The 21,346-nt window shown below is 35.2% G+C and overlaps 1 protein-coding gene across 2 annotated transcripts in view; it reads left to right on the top strand.

The window, feature by feature from the left end:
• Positions 1-21,346, top strand: part of FTO (FTO alpha-ketoglutarate dependent dioxygenase) — a 257,897-nt gene that overhangs the window by 53,637 nt on the left and 182,914 nt on the right. For both annotated transcript variants that reach the window (XM_042797500.1, XM_042797499.1), the window contains exons 4-6: positions 6,351-6,494; positions 15,961-16,040; positions 17,874-18,017. In XM_042797500.1, the coding sequence (XP_042653434.1) occupies positions 6,351-6,494; positions 15,961-16,040; positions 17,874-18,017 (368 nt within the window). The remainder of the gene's footprint in view (positions 1-6,350; positions 6,495-15,960; positions 16,041-17,873; positions 18,018-21,346) is intronic.

Raw genomic sequence — 21,346 nt, 5'->3', positions numbered from 1 at the left:
AAGTTGGCTTCATGAACTTCAGAGGGAGTTTAAGGCACCTCGCATGGCTCCTGAGCATCATGAGGAAATGTCCTGCAGCATACCTCTATGTGAAAACAGTTCACTCGCATCTGTCTGTGTTCAAGTTGTGGTTGCCATTGTATATCCCTAAAGTGAAGCTGTATTTATAGTTGGCCTACTTACTCATAAGTTGGAGGAAATGGAACCTATTTATAGTTTATGAATATGGCATTGTAATTTAAGTGACAGTAAATACTTGTGTGTGTTGAAGTTTTCTACCCAGCACATCCATGAGGAATAGTCTACTTGATTTTAGGGAAACTAATGGATTGTCTTTTTGTACTTCTGATTTCTTGTTTATAGCTTTCAAATGCTGGTGTTTATAAACTTATCAATGCTTATAGCATTATTCTTTCCAGTTCCATATCACTTCAGTGTGTTGGTGGTTTCTGCAGTTCACAAAGACTGTCAATATTTACTATATCGCTTATCAAGCTTTCCATAAGTGTGAAGCATGAAGAAGCTCCCCATCTATTTAAAGATTGTTGTTAAGTCTTTGTAGAATTGTATCTTGACTCCTCTTCCCATTTACCATAACTATATTTGCTTTATATGCCAGCATCTTTTCTTGGTAGTTACTCTGTTAGTTCATTTTGTATTGAATTAGCACTGAATTCTCACTGTTATAGATTCATTATAGAGTACATAATAAAAAGAGTAGAGGTGGTCAGAAATTTTTTGATGGAACAATTTTTTCTTAGAAGATGTCAATTAGATGGATTAATAATTTTCTGGGAGAAAACACTGATTCTGTGTGAGTTTCAAACATAAATTAAGCATGTTGATATTTGTTAAAACTAGCTTTTCTGCTAGGTCTTGTACATGTGTTTTGTCAGCTCAATTTCTCACTGGTCTCTGTAATACTCCAAACCCTGAGAACCCGGGGCAGCCCTGTAGCGGGGGCAACTGTGGTTCCAGAGCTTCATGGCTCCTACCAGTCTGTCCTGCCACAAATGGAGAATCCCCAGGTTTTCAGATTCTGAACAGCAGGAGCTGTAGGAGTCAAGCAACATTACTGTGTGCTGGCAGCTGCTTGTCGGACATTTTAGAGATGCACAATTAAGGTTATATGGTTTTCTTTTTCATTTCGTTTGAAAATTTATATCATTATTTCTTTGGTACCTACTGATTTGATTAAATAGTATTAAACCAGATACTACTGTAATTGAAACAACTTTACTTTCTTGTTCACTTGTTCAGTGTTTGATGCTATAATGAAAATTTAATGTTTGAAACTTTGATCAGTATTAATTGGAGTAGAAGCAGTTTTTAATATGCCAGAAAATAAATTTGAGAGCCAACATAAAGATATTGGAACAAGCTGATATTCTAATTAGTATCACCGTTCATTTCCTTGTTTCCTGTGTCAAACTGTTTCAAAGCAACTTCAAATGAGGTACATTTCTAACAACAAAATAAGGTAGATATTCTGCTTAATGCTCATCTGAATAATATTAGCTTTTATTGACATTAAAATAAAATGCATTGCATTACACTGGGTTAAAACTAAGTTATCAAATGATAAGAATAGGCCCTCACAAAAATTTGGGGAATTTCCTTTTCATGTGTATACTGCTTGGAAGTACATGAGTGGTAGTCATGGTGCATATGCAGAACTGAATACATTACAGAGTGTGTGTTCAATTATACTGTCAATAACACTCTTCGGAATTAATTTACTTTTCAGAATTTACCATGGAACGGGAATTCCAAATTTTGACCAATTTAGGACTTTTAATAACACATTAGCTTACAAATATCCTATCACATGAGAGTGGTAAGGTAAAAACTTGTTCAGGGTTTTAATATAGTAAGGCTAATAACCCATTTTTATTTCCTACTCTATTTATAAAGTGAATTGCAATCCAAATACTGGTAGAATAAGGGTATTTTCAACAATTGGATTTTATCCATGAAAATTTCCTAATTAATAGTTTTCCCTCAGGTCTTTGTAAGTTTTGTAGGAAGTTTTATTGCTTAGCAAAGCACTAGTTGGTTCTAAAGATGTTCTTTGAAGTAGAGGCTTGTTTCAGTTACCAACTTAAAGGAGTTAGAAAATAATGTAGTCATTGGAAGTGTCCATGTTTCTCTTACCTGGGTTTCGCACAAACTATGTTTGAAGTTAGATAAATAGTTTTCTCTAGAATTCTTTACAATGTCTTTTTTTTGTCGTCTTGCTGTAAGGTGTACTTTCTGTATAATTCTCTTGAAGTACTGAACAACTGGGGCAGTTCACTGACAAGGTGATGTTGGAAGGTTTAATAAACTTATACTTAGTTGCATTAATGACTGATCATGAAGGAGCTTTTATATTTGTTTCTTTTGCAAAATGCTGTTTGTATTTTTTCACACTGTTTGGTTAGAATCAATATCCTAGCATTAAACCTAATGATGGCTATTTAATTTTTACAATAATTGTGAATACAAATAATTGAGATTCACTTCATATGTATGTTACCTCACTAGGTTAAAAAAAATAAAATCTTAAAACTACAAAAGTTGTTTGGAATTAAAGTCAATCTAGGTTTCTAGTTGAACAATAATCCTCTTTATGTACTGCTTAATGGATAAAATTCATGGAGTAGACAGTTGTACAGGATGAGAACAATTATATTAAACGGTTTCTAATGTCAATAACATAGTAAAAATATTCCTTGTTGGAAGAATATAAATGGTATGTAGATATGTATTACTTCTTAAGAAATGAATATGTGATTGAAGTGGCCACATCTGTAACTTGTAGGTTTTGGCCAGTTGGAATTATATTCTGAGAGAATCACAAATTTTTAGTGATCCAGTTACTCTTATAATAATAGATTTAAATCCCTGTTTTCTAAAAAGAAATCATCATTTGAATTAACCGTTTTGAGTTCTAGGGGATTTTTTAACCATGCTGTCACTGCTTTGATTAAATAAAGTCTCTTCTTCAAGAATGAAGAGATGACAGAATATTCTTTCTTCTTATTTTAGTGCTTTTGTTCTTGATAAATTTGGACACAGTATTCCAAATATGAATTGATAAAAACAGTGTTGGCAAATCTTCTAATTTTTGTTTTTGTAAATGTCAGTTGCAATCAACAGTTAAAATGTTAGTACAGTTTAATTAACCTCTTATGCTATGGCTTTTCAAAAATAAGGTAGAAGAAATAACTCTGGGTAGATACTCACTCATAGATACTCAGCTGAAAAGCAAAGCGTGCTCTGCTTTTTTCACTTCTTGCATGTAACATATAAATTGCCCTGGAAGACAGTAGTAATGTATATATTTCATTAATTGCTGAATATGTGCCCAAATTCTTTTAAATTCTGGAGAAATCAATCATTCTGTAAGAAAATAATTATTTTTTCTGTATCTAACAATGTTCAGTTGGATTTAATAACAAAGTAGATGTTTACAGTGCTGCTTGTGTTTAGCAATGTGTCGGCAGTGATTCTGTTGTCCTGGAAGTCATGTTTTATCTAAGAGTACATTTAGGATGTAGTTTGGCATTACGATTTGACTTGAATACAGAACATTTAGGTTTCAGAGCGTCAAAAAAACTCTCAAATTCTTCTTGATGATTTCTGGTGCCAAATAGCAAAGAAACCTTTCAAGGCTACATTTACTTTCTGTGCTGTGGAATGATGACCAAACTAGATCCAGGAAAGGAAGTTGCATGTTATTCTGAACCTAACCATGACCCAAACCTGATAAAATTGGGTCCTATAGCTGCAGCATCCCTGAAATTAGAGCTGTCTTGTTAGAGGCATGGTGTTGTGGCCAATTTTCTGCAGCTACATTCTCTCTTTCATGGTTCTACCTTAATTACAGGTTTGATGAGGTATTGTTGTTATGTTGTGGTAAGCTTGTTTACCTGGTTGCACCATTTTACTTGGGATGCGAGCGTAAAGGTTTCTTGCAGGACAAAGTCTATAAAACTTTAATGAAAAGAGTTCAAATTTGCAGATAGTTTTATTATATTTCCATTAAATACTGCTATATTTCACCATTTCTGTATGGTCTACTCCAAAGTAAATATATGTTCTTAAGGTGCTAAACATGTGCAAGATCCACGTGATTTACCCTCAAAAACCCATGGTTTAGATGCATCCAAATGTTTTCAGTTAAATGGGAACTGTAATTATATCAATGAATACACAGCATTGAGTCATACTTGAGGTGTAACATAAAGAATTTAATAACAACTTCTTTTTATGTAAAAGTTTGTCCACAATACCTGGAGATATACCACAAATGTTAAAGTGTCCTTTTTTTTCCTTTCTCTCACTTTCAAAATAGCTTGCATTTAAAAGCTAGTAGCAGCTTGCTTCCATTTGTTACCAAAATAACATGGTAGGAGCAATCAGTTTCAATTGCTGCTGATAATTATAAGGTGCAATAACTGTGAATATAGAGAAAAGGAGACTGTGAGCTACATTTGAACTCTGTACTTAAGCAATAAAAAATTTATCAAACTTCAAAAAATAAGTCATTTTAACGAGCACATTCCAAAGGTGCTGGATTTATGAGGGGACCCCAGGAAACTTTGATTGAAATTGCTGTCTCTGATTGTAGTTCTATATTTTATTGGTGCCATATTGTGAACAGTGCGGCTGCCAGAGTGAATGAGAAAGCAGCATAACAGAGAGAGTTAACCCAGAAAGGTTACCTCTTTTTATAATATCCATGATGTATGGCATTAAAAATGCCTTGAGAGCCATCCTATTTGCAGTTTTCAGAAAACATTTTTCTTAAATTAAGTTACAATTTATCTGAACAGGGCAGAAAATATGAAAGCCCCTTGAAGACTTTAGTATTGATTTTTCTGAGTATTTGCTAGCTCTTGTTTTCTCATTTCTGTGTTCCTTGATAGAAAGGCCTAGAGCTGCTCCTAAGCCAAAGCTTCAGCTGGATGAGAACTGCAGCAATGAAGGGAGGGAATACAGGAACTGAATTTACAATAGGAGTTTTAACTAAGAACTTCAGATTGGCTTTTTAAAAGGTTTTGGCTGTCTGCTTCCTGAATTTAGGCAATATTCAGTTGACATAAAAAAATAAGACAATTTATTAATTATTAAAGGCTACTCCCAACTAAACAAACATTGCAGTAACCATGTGAGATGAATGACTTGAATATTTTGAAAGCGTGAATTCAAGGTCACTTTTTATGTGTGCATATTATAATTAGTTAAATCTTTAGTATTTTTATTCTAGAATTAAATTAATACAAAATTTTAAAAAATTCTTACATGAGATCACATTTGAAGTAGACAGTGAAATGGACACACAGTTGCAAACTTATAAGGAACAATTAGGCATGCTACATAGTTGATGATTTCTAACTGTTCACTGCCATTCTATGCTAACTGCTTATTAAAACTTCATCCTCCCTCTGTCAAAATGCTCTGTTACTTTTAGCCATAAAACTGTTATACCATAGCTCCCAAATACCTTGTTATAAATGCTGACTGTATCTTTCAGTTTATACTGCAGTGAGGTAAGCTTATGAAAATAGTTCTGAGGGATTAAGCTCTAAATACTATTTCTATGCAGTGGATTATTTTTTCCCCAAGCTCAACACGTTCATGTTGCTTAATGATAAGAAAAATGTTGTGACAAATGTATTGAAGCTTCGTTGGCTCTTGCACATTATCTAGCATGTTTGACTAATAATTTTGAGAAAAGAATGGCAGATATGATAGCAAGATTCACTCAACTTCGCTGGTCTAGATTGTGTTTTATGCCCATTATTTCACTTTACTTTGTCTGTTTATGATTTGGTGAAATTGCAAGTATGTAAACAAATGAGGCTGTTCATAAAATGCTTTGGCAGTTTATGACTTGAAAATCTTTCAGAAGGTATCTATTTTTATATCAGTGTTGCTGCATTCTTTTTTCTTCTATGCTTATAATTTTAGTAGTGTAAAAAATAAAAAAGAAAGAGTGAAGCTTAACTGAAACTCACATTACATGTACTTAAGTTCAGAAAAACTTGAGTCCATTACAAACTTTGCTTTGACTTTTCCTTTACTTTGTAGTTAACATGAAATTTTCATCTTCGTAAAGTTGGTTGCAAAAAAATCTTGTTCTGAGATGGCTCTTTCCCTTTTTTCTTTTTTTTTTAAGCTATAATGTACTTTTGAATTTGAAGATGGTGATTATACCAAACGGAGATTATAGAAAGTTTAAACCTGTTAAGATTGTACCAATGTGGGATATCATTAAGTCTGTATAGTTAGACCAGATTTTGTATTTTACAGTTCTCACCTTGTCTGTTGTCTCTGGTGTTTTTCCCTCTCTCTCTTTAAAGGTTCAGCCTTGGAAGAAAGTAATGAACAAAAGCTAAAGGGAAGAGACCCAGCTGTTTGGCATGTGGGCTTGAAGGTAGCATGGGACATAGAGACACCTGGATTAGCAATGCCACTTCGCCAAGGAGACTTCTACTTGATGCTTGGTAATTTTCAAGGGCTAAGGAGGTGAACCTTCTGTTGAAAACAGAGGAAATGACACTTATTGTAATATAAATTATCATAACTTCCTTTCAGTTAGGACTTTCCTTATTTAGAAAGACATGAGCTCTGGCTAGAGTGTATAATAAATTCCTTCTGCTCTGCTCACTTCCAGTGTATTTTGGGGAACTTTAATTTCCTAATTTTTCTTTCACTTCACAGCTGTCCTGGGTTTGAGTAAGTGGTGGGGTTTTTTGGTAGCAGGGGAGGGGGCTATAGGGGGTGGCCCCCTGTGAAGGGCCGAGGGAAGGGAGGAGTGAGCGGCTGTGTGGTGCTCAGTTGCCCTCTGAGCTCAAAGCACGGCAACTGCTAAGAAAGAAAGTATTCTTTTTGAGCCTTTTTCTGTCTGTTGTGCAGTCAGAATTGCTAGTCCAAGTCAGGCTTCAGGCCACAAAGAGAATTTCCCCAGATGTTGTGAGAAGTTGAGCTGTATCTGTCCCATCCTTGTATTTGTAGATGCTGATTCCTTTTTCTACTCTTAATGCAGTTTTACTGCGTAACTGTGAGCATCTGTGTCTGTTATATAAAACAAACAAGCAAACAAAAAATCCTGGTTTTGAGTTTGGCTTATAGAGTGACTACATATTGTTTAAGTTGTGACTGCAACAGCCTTTAAGTTTTCTGGTACTGTGGTTCTTGAAGTTTCAACCATTATGCCAATCTGTGGATGTTTTCCTGGTTACCAATTTTAGACATGACCCTTCTCTCCTTCTGCTACACTCTTTCATGTGTATATTCAAACATACTATTTTCTCGTAGTGGGATTATACCAAGATCTTAATGAACAGAGCTGTCATATTCCAAGAGTGTGTCTCAATGTCTCAGGTGTAGAGGATTAAAAAAAGAAAATTAAATTGAGTTCATTTACTTGAGCAGCTGAGCTCACACACTAAGGTTTTTCCATTGGAAGAAATGAAGCAAGAACTATGGCTAAGGTTTGTTGACAGAAAATCTGTTGCTTTCTGTTTTGGCTTGTGTTTCTCTCGGTTATCAATTTTGTTTAAACAAATTTAGTTATAAATCACACAAGTCAAAAAATGAAAAACACTTCTGACAACATCATGTTTGCCTGTTCAGTGACTTGGCTTGACAGACATCATCTTCGAAGAATGAGAGCACTTGCAGTGTTCCATGTTTATGTGTTTGTGATGTGGAAGGTGGACTTAATGGAATGCCCCTGGAATGACCTGTCACACTGCCAATTTGTTAGGCTGAACAGTCTTTTCACTTTTACCTTTCACTTTTATCTTCCAACAAATATGGAAACAGTTTACGTACTACCAGCAATACATTTCTGGGAAATCTTAAAAAACCTATACCATTCTGTGTTCTTAGTTACCTCATCAAATCCAGTGCACTGTCATCAGTGACGTATCTTGTGTAAAAGAACTGGACTGTCTCTTCTCTTAAGTATGTTCAGACATGAACAGATCAACTGTTAAGAGGTAAGATCCTTTGGCACAGTGGTGTGGAAGTGCCTCCCTTTTCTGTATTTGTGAGGATATAGAGTAGCATCCTGGAGGGAAATGGAGATATTTCTTATGTGAAAGTGAAGTTTAAGTGACAGCTAAATGTCCCTAGAAAGGGAATTATTAATCCATTTTTGTGCAATAGAAGTTTGGGCATCAAGTAAACTTCTTATCTAATCCTCCCTGACTTTGTGCGTACGTTGTGAGTTTGTGCATACTCAGCTTTGCTGGGCAACAGATTCAGAAGGCAGTTAATAAAAGGATGAGTCTGACTTCAGTGTTTTATTGCAAAACACTGTAGATTGTAGTTGACTGAGTTACCAGACCATAAGGACATTTTTTTTTATTCCCCAGTGAAATTTATATACAGTAATTAAAGTATTATCAGCAATGCTATATGAAGGGCAGATCAGAAAGTTAGTTTATTTAGCACATAATATCATGATCATGTTTAGATGGAAACAAGGGATATATTAAACATTCTTTTGAAGATGATATGTAAATCACTTTCTTATTGATACTTTGTGAAGAGCTACAGATTTGAGCTCTGTAGGCCAGGTGTTTGATAATCTCTTCTGCATTTCCATAGCCTTTGTTGTTCTTTTTCCCTCAATTACTTTAAAAAAATTATACAGTCCGTGAGAGTATTCTCAAACTGGCCCTTTTACTAGGTTTCTATGTACAGCAGAACTGCCTTTATCATTTTCACTTGAGGTGAAAGACAATATAAGTGGACATACACAGTTTTAGTATATTTTTTTACTGTTCAGTTTTTTTTGGACTGACTTTTAAGAGGAGACATCTTGAGGATGCCATCTGAAAGATAAAATATGAAAACTCTGTGAGGAAGTAACTTGACAATAAAGAAGCCAATTTTAGATTCATTTTTATCTTGTGAATTTATACATCATAAATTCCAGAGCCTCATTTCAGTAATCAGAGTCTTCATGCTGGCATTGTTTTAAAAGCAGTGGCAGCAGTATGCAAGGCATAGAGAAAATAAAACATTAAGATAAGAGTAGTGTAGCTAGTGGTAGTTGCTGATGTACAGGAACTGACTGATAGGATTGTGTACTTTTTCTGACTGCCATTGACTCATCCAACTCTAGCAAACAACTTGGAAACTCTGTAGGTCTGTTCTTCCGGTTGTTGAGATGGCATCATGCTGACTGCTTTATATAATACAGAAATGCTAACTTCAGTGGGTTTCTTACAACTAAAAAGTCAGGTCCTATCAATTCCTGTATCTGTAATACACCATCTATTTACGAATATTGTACACAAATCTCAGATAAGAAAATGTAGTAATTTGATATTTCTAGTAGTGATGTGCAATTATAGTAACTGGTAAAACCTGATCAATGGGTATATCAAGGTAACAAAAAGATTGGGGGTGTTTTTTAGCATTTCTAATAGACTTTTAGTAACGCTTATGGTCCTCTTTTCATTGGCTCTATAAAATGTTTTTTATTACTCTGGGTAGAATTTTAGTTAAATGCAATCTTAAAAAATAAATTTACACCTGCATTCACAGCAGTCCTCTTCAGATGAAATCATCATGAAGACATAATTTAAATATGTTAGTACTAAACATGAGGTGATCAAATCTGTTCTTCAAGTAAGCTGTTACAATAATATAAATGTATGTTGTTTAAACAAAACCAAACAAAATCTAAAATTACTTTTAGTAAGACAGATTTTTTTTTTTTTTTTTGTAAGGCTTACTTTTCCTATATGAAGAAAAAGATCTGGTGAATGACTGCAAATCTGCTGCCTAAAAACTCAAATCTGAACTTTATATCACTCATGAAACGGAAACACTTTAGCTCAATTTAGAATAATATATTGGTCTGCAGAGGAAGTGCATACTGAACCCTGCTGTCTCAAGTACACAGTCAAGGGGTGTCTAATATGAAACGTGTTGGGTGCATGCAATAAATCCAAAACGCGTGGAGGTGAGCAAAGGGCCCCATCTGCTCTGTCCTAGAGCATGCTTAACTAGGGTTGTCATGGTCTTACTATTAAATTGGAATCTTTCCCCTAATCTTTGTGTTAGACACAACCAGATTTGCAAGCAGATTTACAATTTTCACTAATTTTCCTACCATGACTTCAAAACATACTTAACAAAAATACATTCTGGACTTTTTCAAAGGGAGATTTACTTTTCTGCAGCTGTTTCCCATAGATCAAGCTCTTGCTTGAAGGTTAGGGTTTTAAAACAGCATGAAGATGAACTTGGAATCTTATACCACTCCCCACCCCCAGCAAATTATAGTTCAAGAAGCACCAAAAAATTATTTTCATAACCAACTAGAAGTAGCGCGCACACATTGCAGAGGTTGGCTTGTGGTTAAAAATAAGTATTTAATGGAAACACTTCCACATGTATATAGTGGCTCATTAAACTATTTCTAGATATTTAATCTGCTTCTATTTTCGCAAACTAACTTGAACCCTATTTGCTCTCTAGCATCTTGAATGTGTTGGAGTTTTTTAACCCCCTTTTTTTTTTTTTTTTTTTTTTTTTTTCCCCTTGAGTCCACATTTAATCCAAATGCTGTATTCCTTGATTATTAAGACTTCGAACCCCAGAAACGTATTTGTAGTTACCGAACTTTGATCATGAAGTTTGGCAAATCCCAGACTTTTTTTTATTATTTTTTTTTTAGTTCAGCCTTTTAGTTAATTCAGTGTTTTGTTTGTGAACACTTCTCTTGTTTAAAAACCAAAACTATTTCTCAGTTAGGGACAGATCATCCCCCTGGCATTCTGTTATGAAAGTAGTATTCCACTGACCCATAATTTCTTGGGGAAGTAGACACACCTTCTTGGTACTTGTTGACATACCTACAATAAAAGTAGTTTGGTTAGGTTTTCTCCTGCTGAAGCATTTTGTGCAGTTGGATGGAAGTAGAATTGGAAATGGTGGAAAAGCATTTTAGTGATTTTGAAAATTGCACTATAATATGGTTAAAAAGAAAATTCTTTATTCGTTTATGGCAGTTAAGAAAACTAATAACACAAGTGAATTTCAGTTTTGTTTGTAGATATTTGTGGTGTTTAGAATATCAAAGGTTTTGCCAGTGCTTTAAACCCCAAAGTACCTTTTATCTGCTTCATGAAATAGATGACAAAAAGACAACTGCCTGAAAAGTTCAGGAAGAACACTTGAAAGAAGATAGAAAAGTCAATATAAACCTTTGTTGCTAATTCTGTGTTTTCCTTGGAAGTACTTTACCTAGAAATAATAAGTTTGAGGCCTTTAGTCTACTCCTTTCAGTGAGGATTGGCTAAGAATTAATTTCCATTCTTTCTACTTTGTATTTTTTATGTCTTCATAATCTGCAGTGATATGGGTATACAGTCATTGTTTCTCTCTGAGTGCTTTGGCTCCTCACCTCACTGGTGCTCTGATAATTAGTTAAGTAATAGAATTAGTTAAGTATACGTACGTTTGTTAAGTGTATGTATGTACATATATCCATTAGTCCATTCTTTTGACAAAGGCTATACAAGCACAGGGCTTTCAGTGTTTCTGCTGTCAGTGCCCAGTTAATTCAGGTGTGTAGAAGGAAGCACAGCGTGAGGTGTGGGCAGAGCAGGGACAGGGACCGAGAACAGGATGGGAGAGAAGAGAGAGGAACTGGCAGTAGTTCCAAGTAGTGGAGAGAACCATGCTGAGAGGGATGTATCTGAGAAAAGAAGAGGATGGCAGAAGTCTGTACGGGGGAGGAACAGAAAGATCTATGACATGAACTTGCTCCCACAATTTAAAATAGAATATACAGCCTCCAAGTTCCAAAATGTTTCTGCTGTAAATAGCAGGAAAATCACTGAGAAGCTTGTCTGATAAGGGGGTCCACATATAGAATCGTAGTCTACATCTGATAGTAGAAGGGTGCTCAGGTGTTAAAATGATAGCACTAGTTTTAGGAGCTGGAAGCCTGCTTCACTCAGAGAATTTCCATGCAAACTTTGTCAAGTCCCTTAACCTCTCCTTACCCTTAGGTTTTTCTGTGTCAGTTATCGACTTTAGAGGCCTTGCATGGATAAATGTATTAAAGCACCAAGTAGCTTAGATGGTTTTCTGTTATTTGGGTTTTGGTTTTGGTTTTTGCTTTTTTTTCTTTTTCCTGCAGGTGTGAGGAATAGGGGTCTGTATTAAATAAAAACTCCATTTTGTAACTATGTTTTACACAAGGTGTGTTATCTGAAGTTTCTGTATCTGGAGATTCTGTGTCAAGTAATTGTATGCATTTGCAGCCAATCAGATCGTCTGCTAAACATTCTTAGGACTTCTTAGTACTTCATCTGTAAAGTCAAAATCTGACCTCCAAATCATTTAAACATACTTCAAGTTGATAACTTTGTTTTCCAAGGTGGCTTTGGCCACCTGTACACAATCATACATGTGATTAATTTCTTTTAATAAATCTTGCCTCCGCTATAGTAGCCCAATAATGGGATCTGGCTGTAAGGTGGCAAATGATTCATTGGGAAGTGGCAGTCAGAAAGTAGTAGAAATAAAAGAATAAAGCAATCCATTTAAAAGAATACGGATTTTGCCATATACGTGTATGCGGGAAATAGTCTCCTTGTTTCTTTAGTGCTCCACTTCAGACAGAAAAGTGAAGTTATTTTGTCCCACATTCAAACACCAAGTGTTTGTTACCAACTAAGTTGTGTTCCTTTGAATGCAAACAAGCTCTTTACAATATTGTCAGTAGTTGGGTGAAAGTGGTTTAGGCAATATACTGCCTGAAGCGCAAGTAACCATCCACGCTTGCACAGTGACTGGTGGCACAATGTTATCCTGTTAATATGGGTAACTATAAATAGCTTTAATGTCTGTGATTAGACTTGGACTGAGAAAATTCTCTTTGGTCAGAATAGCACGCTAGCATGTATTGGACTTGGTTAGTTTTTCTTGATTGTTTTCTACAATTACTATTTTAAATTTGGATAATTTGTAGTGTTTTAAAATTTGTAAACAAGCAAAAAGCTGCATCAGACTTCAGAAACATAGTCTGCAAGTGACTGTCTTTCACAGGCATGGGAAAGCTTTGGGAGAGGATCAGTCATGTAAGCAGAAAATTGTCCAATTCTCAAAACTTCTTTCCTACCTAGCAGTTAGTTAATTGCCATATGCATCTCGTAAGCATCTATATGGAAGGCAAGCCTTTTAAGAAGGAGAAGGAATTGTGTGACAGTTCTTGAAACTGTGCTACATACACTTCTAAGTTGGTGTTAATGGTGATTTAAAGAAAAAAAAAATCACTTCTTGTATGCATTATTCAGTTCACATAATTTTTGTGAGGTTTTTTTTTTGTGCTAGATATCGAAATGAAATGTCCCTGCCATGGTTGTCCTGAATTTGTGGCAATATGTGTCCACTGTTTTGTAGAAGAAAAGACACTGTGTTGGCTCTTACCTCACCACAAATTCAGGAGAACTGTCAGGCAAATAACTTGCCATCATGCAGTTTTCCAAAGCAGGACTGACATGTATATTCCTACTTTTATATGCATGTATGTTATGTCATGTATAATACTGGTGAGGCTTTGGGTTTGGTTTTCCAAACCTCATTGATCAGTGTTTAGCCATGTAAAACTGATGTTAACTCTGTATGTATTGTATTTTACCTAAAACCACAAAAGCGCTATGGCATGGGTGTCCAAGGAAGGTAACAGTTTTGGTCTGGCTCTAAAACCCAGTAGTGATCTGGATGTAGTTTTCTGTATCTGAATAAAAGCTTTTGCTGCCAAATGGGTGATGGCCAATTTAACAAAGAGCGGTTTTTCTTTTCAATTAATACATTTTTAGGAGAAAAAGTAAAGCAAATCTTTACTAAAATCTTTTAAGACCTAGAGTGTATTTTTCAAATATCCTTTGAGACATGCAATCCATGAAGCTTCAACTATTTTTCTAAAATTACAGTTTTAGATAAATTATAAACTCTGAAATTAAAATTACAGGCTTCTTTCTGCAAGTCATAAAAGATTGGAGACAGTTGAAAGCGATCTCAAGGTGGAGTTCTACAATGAAAGATTTGCCAAGGGTTTGAGTAAAGGTGCAAATCAGACTCTAATACTTTTAACATTGTGTTTGCTATGTAAAACGCACCACAATGAATGGGTAGAAGTGTTTACATTTGTTTTCTGTCACAATTCTTCTTGAAAGTGATTGTAATATTTAAATATTACAGTGTTCAGAGATCATAATGTTCTGTGGCCCTTGCAAGACTTGGCTCTATGCAATTTAACCCTCATATTTTTATGTAGGGAGTTGTTTTTTCCTATGTTCTTTTTGTTTGTTTTGGAGCATTTCTTCAAGCTTTTCTACTTCACCTATCTGAAAACCTCATGCAAATAGAAAATAAGCCAAGCCTCCCATCTAAACTTTCTCAGTGGGAATTCTATCCTATTTCATAACAATTGTCCGTCTATTCCTTATATAAATTGTTTTTCTGATTATTTTTTTTTTTCAAGTTTGTGGTGCTATCTGCTGTCTTGTGTATGAACTTTGTTAATAGTTACTTATAAAATTCCTAAAAAGACAACACTGTTCTCACAACTGGGATAAATTCAGTCATTTTTCTGAGTTCTTATTCATTAGACTCTTCTCAGTTTTGAAGTTTCAGGCTTGTTTCAAGGTGAAGTAAATGTTTTGGCGCATATCTTTTTTTCAGTAATAAAGAGAATTCCATTAAACCTCACACACTGTGTTCTTTTCAGTCTGATGGTCTGTTATTTTGATTAGAAGAGCATTTTCAAAAAATAGTAGGAACTTAGGATATCAGGTTTCAGGTATGCAAGTATTGATGTCTTGAAGAGAAATTATGTGATGGAAGGATGAAGCTTGATAATTTCTCATCATCTATATTAGGATAACTGAAGCTAAATTCTCTGATAGAACAGATGTTGTTGAAAATACAGACTCCAAGTTAACTAGCATCTTGTAGGTCTCTATTCCTGGTCTCTTCTAGTTTTGTCGATGATGGTTTTTTTGCTTGGTGATGCTTCAGGTCACCTAGTTTTGTATGGGTTTTTTAGTCTCTCTCTACTAACTTACAAAACTGTAACCTAGGAGTGATTTTACAGAAACTTTTGATAGATTTTCCTGAATGTCTTGTTAATGTTGAGAGAGCACCATAATTTTAACACCAAAAACTGTTTAAATTGAAAGCACTTAATGAATGGTTTTCAACGTAACAGTGACTGTTGTTACTAGATTTGGTCTGAAATTTTCCAGAGGAATATGTTTTCTCTAAAAAGTGCTAATTTTTCACAATGGAACTATGATGGCAACCAAGTTAGTTCCATCTACAGGGCTTGTGGGGTTGGTTGTTTACCAGTTTGTGAATGCAAGCCCATGACAGCCCTCTGGCAGGCTACAAGAAAGTCACAAATTAAATGCTTTGGAGACAGGTCTTTGAACAGATTGTGCTTTCTGGGTTCCCAGTTTCTTGACTCTGAGGTGAAGGGAGAACTTCACATAAGTTTCAGATAAAAGGGTGCAATAATGTCTTTTTTCTTTCTCTTGTTTTGTTTCTTTTTGTAAGGAATGTCAGCATTATTCAGTGATTTTTGAGAAAAGAGATTGTAATTTGAGTAGCATTTTGTTTATAGTGATCCTCAACTTTGGAAGAATTAATTTGTTCAGTTGAACTTTTCCCATAAGAGTTGGGAAAATGCCACTTTGAAACTGTATAAACAGGGAGAAAACTAATACGAATAGAGACATTTGTAACACTAGAACAGTGGATACTTATCATGCTTTTCTAAACATTAGAGTTCTATGAAGATAGCACTATCTGTCTGAATTCTCTATTTTCTCTCTCCAAATGCCTAATGTAGTGTCTTTAATTCGTATTCAGCCATAATAAGTTTTATTAAGTATAACTTTCCCCTGTACTTAAGGTTTTCTAATCTGTCCCTAGATGATCTCAATATGACGCACCAGCACTGTGTTCTGGCTGGTTTTTCACCTCGATTCAGCTCCACTCACAGAGTGGCAGATGTAAGTATCAAAAATGGTTTGCTGTTTGGTCATTCATAAAACTAATATTCTAGTACCATATATGTAGCATCATGTTGTCTTATCCAGAATTGTGGTTCACAGTTATGCTTATGACTCAAACTGTTGTCCTGAACAACTGCTGTTTGTTTATTTTTGGATTGAGGTACACTTGTTTCTGTATTGGTAGTTTGCCTAAACTCACAGTTAGGCATATGAGATATGAATTAATGTGCTACACCACACCTCATGGATTACTGATGAAACGTAGAAACAGCTGTATTTTTACCTGAAATGTTTTAAAACTTTTTTGCTGTGTTCATATCCTGGTCCTGGTTGAAAGGCAGTATTCGTGATGAAATAGAAATATTCAAAGCACATCAACAGTGTCCACTGGCAAAAATGGCCTTTAGAAGGTGAGAACAACAGAGCAACTAAGAGCAGCCATGAGTATGCTTTAAATGGTATCCTTCTGTGCGTCTGAGGGTTGAAGAAGCAGGAAAGTGATACAGAGTCCCTTGTTTCAGTCTCAGTGTCATTCTGAGATAACAAGGCTTCAGCCTGATATTCTCAACTGTAGAGACACATTTTCTTTTTTTCTCTTTTTTTTTCTTTTTTTTTTTTGTTTGTTTTTTAACACTAGACCTCTCCTTCCTATTCCTTTCCATGGTGATATCAGTAGTTCTGTTTATGTAGTATTCTGATGGGAAAGCATACAGAGAAATAACAAGACTGTATTGTAAAAAGGTATTTTTAAAAAATACAATTACCACTTTCTTATTTCAGTGAGGAAAAATATACCACTATTCAAACAACAGAGATTGATGTAACCATGTACTTCTTCTTTTTCACCATTACTCTTCCTGATTTGTTCAGGAATGGAAATGAAGCAATAGCACCAAACATAGACATACATATAAGTTGTAATATAAAAACTTCATTTCCCAAGCAAATATACACTATGCTTGCTTGAATTGGGCTTTGACATAAAGTACACTGCATATGTTAAAACAAATAATTCTGTGGTTTTTATCTCTCATTTTAAGAGTGTTCTGACCTACTGCTCCTGTCTCTCTGTTACTTTTGCAGGAAAATACACACTTATTTTTGCAGTATGAAAAGCTTCTCTATTAAGTGATTATGCTTTGTTTTTTTAAAACTATTGTGACTTCAAGTTGTATAGCATGTGGAGATTTTTAACAAAGAATATGAAACCCAGGGGGTCCTTATTCAAGACTGTTCCTGGAAATTTAACTGAAGGTACAGATAATTAATTGAAAATAATTAAAAGATGTAGAGGTCTTCTTTCTTTTGTTCCAAAAGGATTTTTACAGATTTCCTCGTAATTTTGAAGGAAATGTAATGGAAATAAAATAAAAGGAGAAGTACAAAATTGTTTTGTTCATATTCTCTATACCTTGTAAGCAAACAAGTGTCTCAGACTAGATGTGGAACTCCATTTCAGTGTTACTGGAAGCCCATACAACTGGGCAAATACAAGTGGTACTGAAATATTGTCAAAAACTGGCCATGTTTTTGTCTGGGTTATTTTAATGTAAATTTAAAAGGAATTGTTTACTTTCTCCTTTCAGTCTATGATGTAATAGTTGACTAGATGTTTGATAGATTAGACTTTTGCATAATTTCTATCAATAACTGTATAGACAATCTAGGACGCATTACGCTTTTGTTTAAAAGATCATGAAATAACGATATAGAAATACATCCCTTCTGCTCCTTCACTTTGGCTATTTCAGAAGCAAATAGTTCAGTATATTTGAGAAATACATATGTTCTCAAGTGGCTATATATAAATTTTTTATTGTATCTTTATAGTGTTCAAGAGGAACATTGGAATACATATTTGGACGATGTGAACTGGCACTCCAGAATTTACAGACTGATTCTGATTCAGTGGCTTTATCTTTGAAATCACTGGAAACTGCAGTTGTAAAGCAAGTAGAAGAAATACATAATGAGGTGAGATGATCTGCACTGAAAATACTTCAGCCAGTTTCTTCAAGGTGCAGTCTGCTCGTGTAGTTAACGGCAATTAAGTGTGTTCAGCTGCTCACAAGGCATTGCTCTGTGTAAATTTAAAATGTGTTTTCTATGACTTTTTTTACTTGGGTACAGTAATTGGGATTAACTTGGATTGATTCTTTCATTCCCATGAAATTTTAGCTTTTTTCATTCTTAAGATCCCTCTGCTGGTAGTGTGTAAGAGTAGTTTCAGTAATATTACATGAAATCTGGTAGTGGTGGACAAACCAAACCTCTCCAGCACTTCTCTAACAAAAAATTGGAGAGAAAGAGCAGGTAAAATTTTTTCAGTTGTTCATCAAGTGTTGAACCGGGTTTTTACAGAATGCCAGGTGTGACAGAATTTTGAGTATGTTCTTTCAAGTACATTCTGAAGAAAATACAGTGGAAATAATTGTGAGGAACATATTTAAGCAAGTTGTTCTGTGCTACAAAATATGCAAGTGTAACAATGCACTTGCACAGGATTCCATTGCAGCTTTCTTGCTTGAAGTACAGATTTAGGGTCTTAATAAACACACTGAGTTGATAAATGAACTGAAAATATCAGACAGTGCTTTGGGAAACTGCAGGAACAGGTCATTTTTCCTGGGGTATAAAAGTAGACAGTGTCACAAAAAGTGTAATTTGGTTTATTCTCTGTTAATAGATAGAGTCAGTGATGTGACAATGGACTGTGTCTTCTTACAGAGGTAGTGTTTCTGAAGACAGTCAACTTAGTCTTTTTTCTTTCTTTCTTAAAGTTGCAGAAAATGTAGTCAAGGCTATGTATTAGGAATTTAAAATGACAAGATTGTTTAGCTGCTCTGGAAAGCTGTCCGTCTACCTGAAACAAGGCTTTCGGCTGTTCCTAACTGTAAAGCACCAATGATCATCTCTCTTCAAAAACAGCTGTAGCAACCAGTTAATACAAACTTTTGGACCACTTTTTGCTTGAATATCAGTGGTTTTTTTACAGCACTCCTATATTCAGGCATTTTGAGAGAGCTGCGCTGTATTTCTACTAAGATAAATATGATCACTATTAGAAGCTGTATAGTACATAGGTAATTTGGATTCACGTTAGGATTTGTGTGAACTGTTTAAATTGCTATCTGCTGAGGAATATAATATTGTGTATTGTTACTAAAACTTCATAGAGCACATTTTTATCTGTATTGTGTTTACGGTAGGTAAAATTGAGTATAGTGATGGCAAAAGATTTGCACCCTTGACGTTTAGCAAAGCAGCTCCTAGAGCAATTTAAAGAAGTCTGATGCATGCAGGGTTTCACAAAACATTAATCAGGCTCAGTCCATAAAACTACACGCATATGTGGTTTGCACAGCTAGGGCCACATGCACAGCTGGTGTAAATTTGCACGGGTCCTTTAACATCAAAGACATGTGCCATTTACATCAGGTGAGAGACTAGCCCCTGGTGTTTGCAGTCACCTGAATAATTTTGCTATGTGACATACAGGGATGTTTCCTGTTACGCATATGGGATATACTGTAAGAGAAATCATTGTTTAAGTTGTACATATTGCACATTTAGACTTAGTAGACATATTGGATTTATATTTCTTTTGAAAAGAGAATGGTAACCTCTTTTTTTTTTCCTTTTATAAATTTTTTTTCTCCCAAGGTCACCTCTTCACTTGAAGGATAAATTCCGTATGTTAAAGTGCTACTTAAATTTCATTTATTTGCTGCACAAGTAGACAAAATTACTAGTGGCTTATCGCTGTGGTAAATGCACATTTCTTTTTTGAACATCACTAAAGTGAAAACAGTGATCTGTTTCATATCAGTGTTTCACATCAGTGAAAACGTTCAGATCTGTGGGGCTGATGCAACTTTTTTTGCATATAAAAGTTTCCTACTTTCTTTTACTCGATGCATGATAAATCTTTGTATTTTCAGGCACTTGTACAGGTTCTAGGTTCAAATTTTCTCAGACAGGTGAAGAACAAGAACATGGTTTTTTTCTTTAAGAATCAAACTGTTGATGAAAATGAGTCTTCATTTGATCAGTGTGGTCAGGATTTGATCACTGTTTTAGTTTTTTTCCTTTGTTAGTATTTTTAAATACAAAAGAGAAAATTGTACAAAAAGACAAACACAGAATTAATGAAGAACTGCCACCTGATTTTGCGTGTGTATTTCTGCCTGATACACAGCTTCCTGTGCTAGCTCTAAACCTACTTGTGGATTTTTTTCTGTTCCTCTAGACCAGAGATCGTGAGCTTGAAATAAGGTAGTATTTCATCTCCAGAGGTGGTGATACAGTTGTATTTTATTTTAAAATATTGTCATAACTGAAATTCTTCACAGGGTTTAACTCAGATAACTAGATGCAGCCACTGTTCTAGATTCTTTATCTTCCTGAAATGCTATGGGTTTGGCTTTTTTATCCCTCTTGCTGGCACCTCTGAAGTAGTCATCAGAGGTCATTAACTGGAACAGAACCGTCACAGTACTATCAGGCTATGTGTGACTAAGCTATAGTTTAGCACAGATTCACAGTCGGTGCTTAAATTAACTGCTCTGCCAAATGAGGCCCGGATGAATAATCTGTGTCTGCTGGAGGGAAAAAAAAAGCCTAAGAGCAAGTCTGAAAAAATGAGGTATGACTCCGTGCCTTCACTTTTGTTTTCTTCGGCAGGAAAATCGACTTGCTGTGCTGATAAAGTGAGCTTGAACGGAAAAATTGAAGCATAGGTGGAGATTTAGTTTCTTCAATTTTTGTGCTGGGCAGAAGAACCTCTAAAAGAGATATGGGTGAATATCTGGGGGATGTCTTTACTGATGTTAGATTTCCCAGAGTTCATTTGTCAGAGCCTTGTCTTGAACGTCTTGACATAGGTATTCCTGTCAAAAAAGTAAAATGCTAATCTGAGGAAGTTTTTAAGCATCTCTAGCGGGCAGCCAGGTAAAAGTTTAATATTTCTTTAGACTTAGCTTTGTTGTTGTGGTCTCCCACACCAAAACAGTCTTCAAAGGAATATCTGAGTAATTGTGAGGTATGTGTGAGTCACTTCACTCCCAGTATGTACTTTGTAGTTGTAAGTAAAGATAAACTTAATTAAGGGTGTTCATGTGCTGCTTGTCTCAGTAGCTTATGGGCTTGAAGTCTGAACAAATACTTCAATGGCAGGGTATCTGGTGAACAGTGTAGCAGGGTGAACAGACGCAATTACCTGGACGGCTGTGAAGTACAATAGCCTAACAATGCGCACAGAGTGTTAGAGATTGAAGTTACCCCTTTAAGCAATCACATTGCTG

Source organism: Tyto alba, unplaced genomic scaffold, assembly GCF_018691265.1.
Source record: "Tyto alba isolate M040663 unplaced genomic scaffold, T.alba_DEE_v4.0 Super-Scaffold_26, whole genome shotgun sequence".
NCBI classification, from domain to species: domain Eukaryota; kingdom Metazoa; phylum Chordata; class Aves; order Strigiformes; family Tytonidae; genus Tyto; species Tyto alba.
This window is presented reverse-complemented; position numbering and strand designations above follow the sequence as displayed.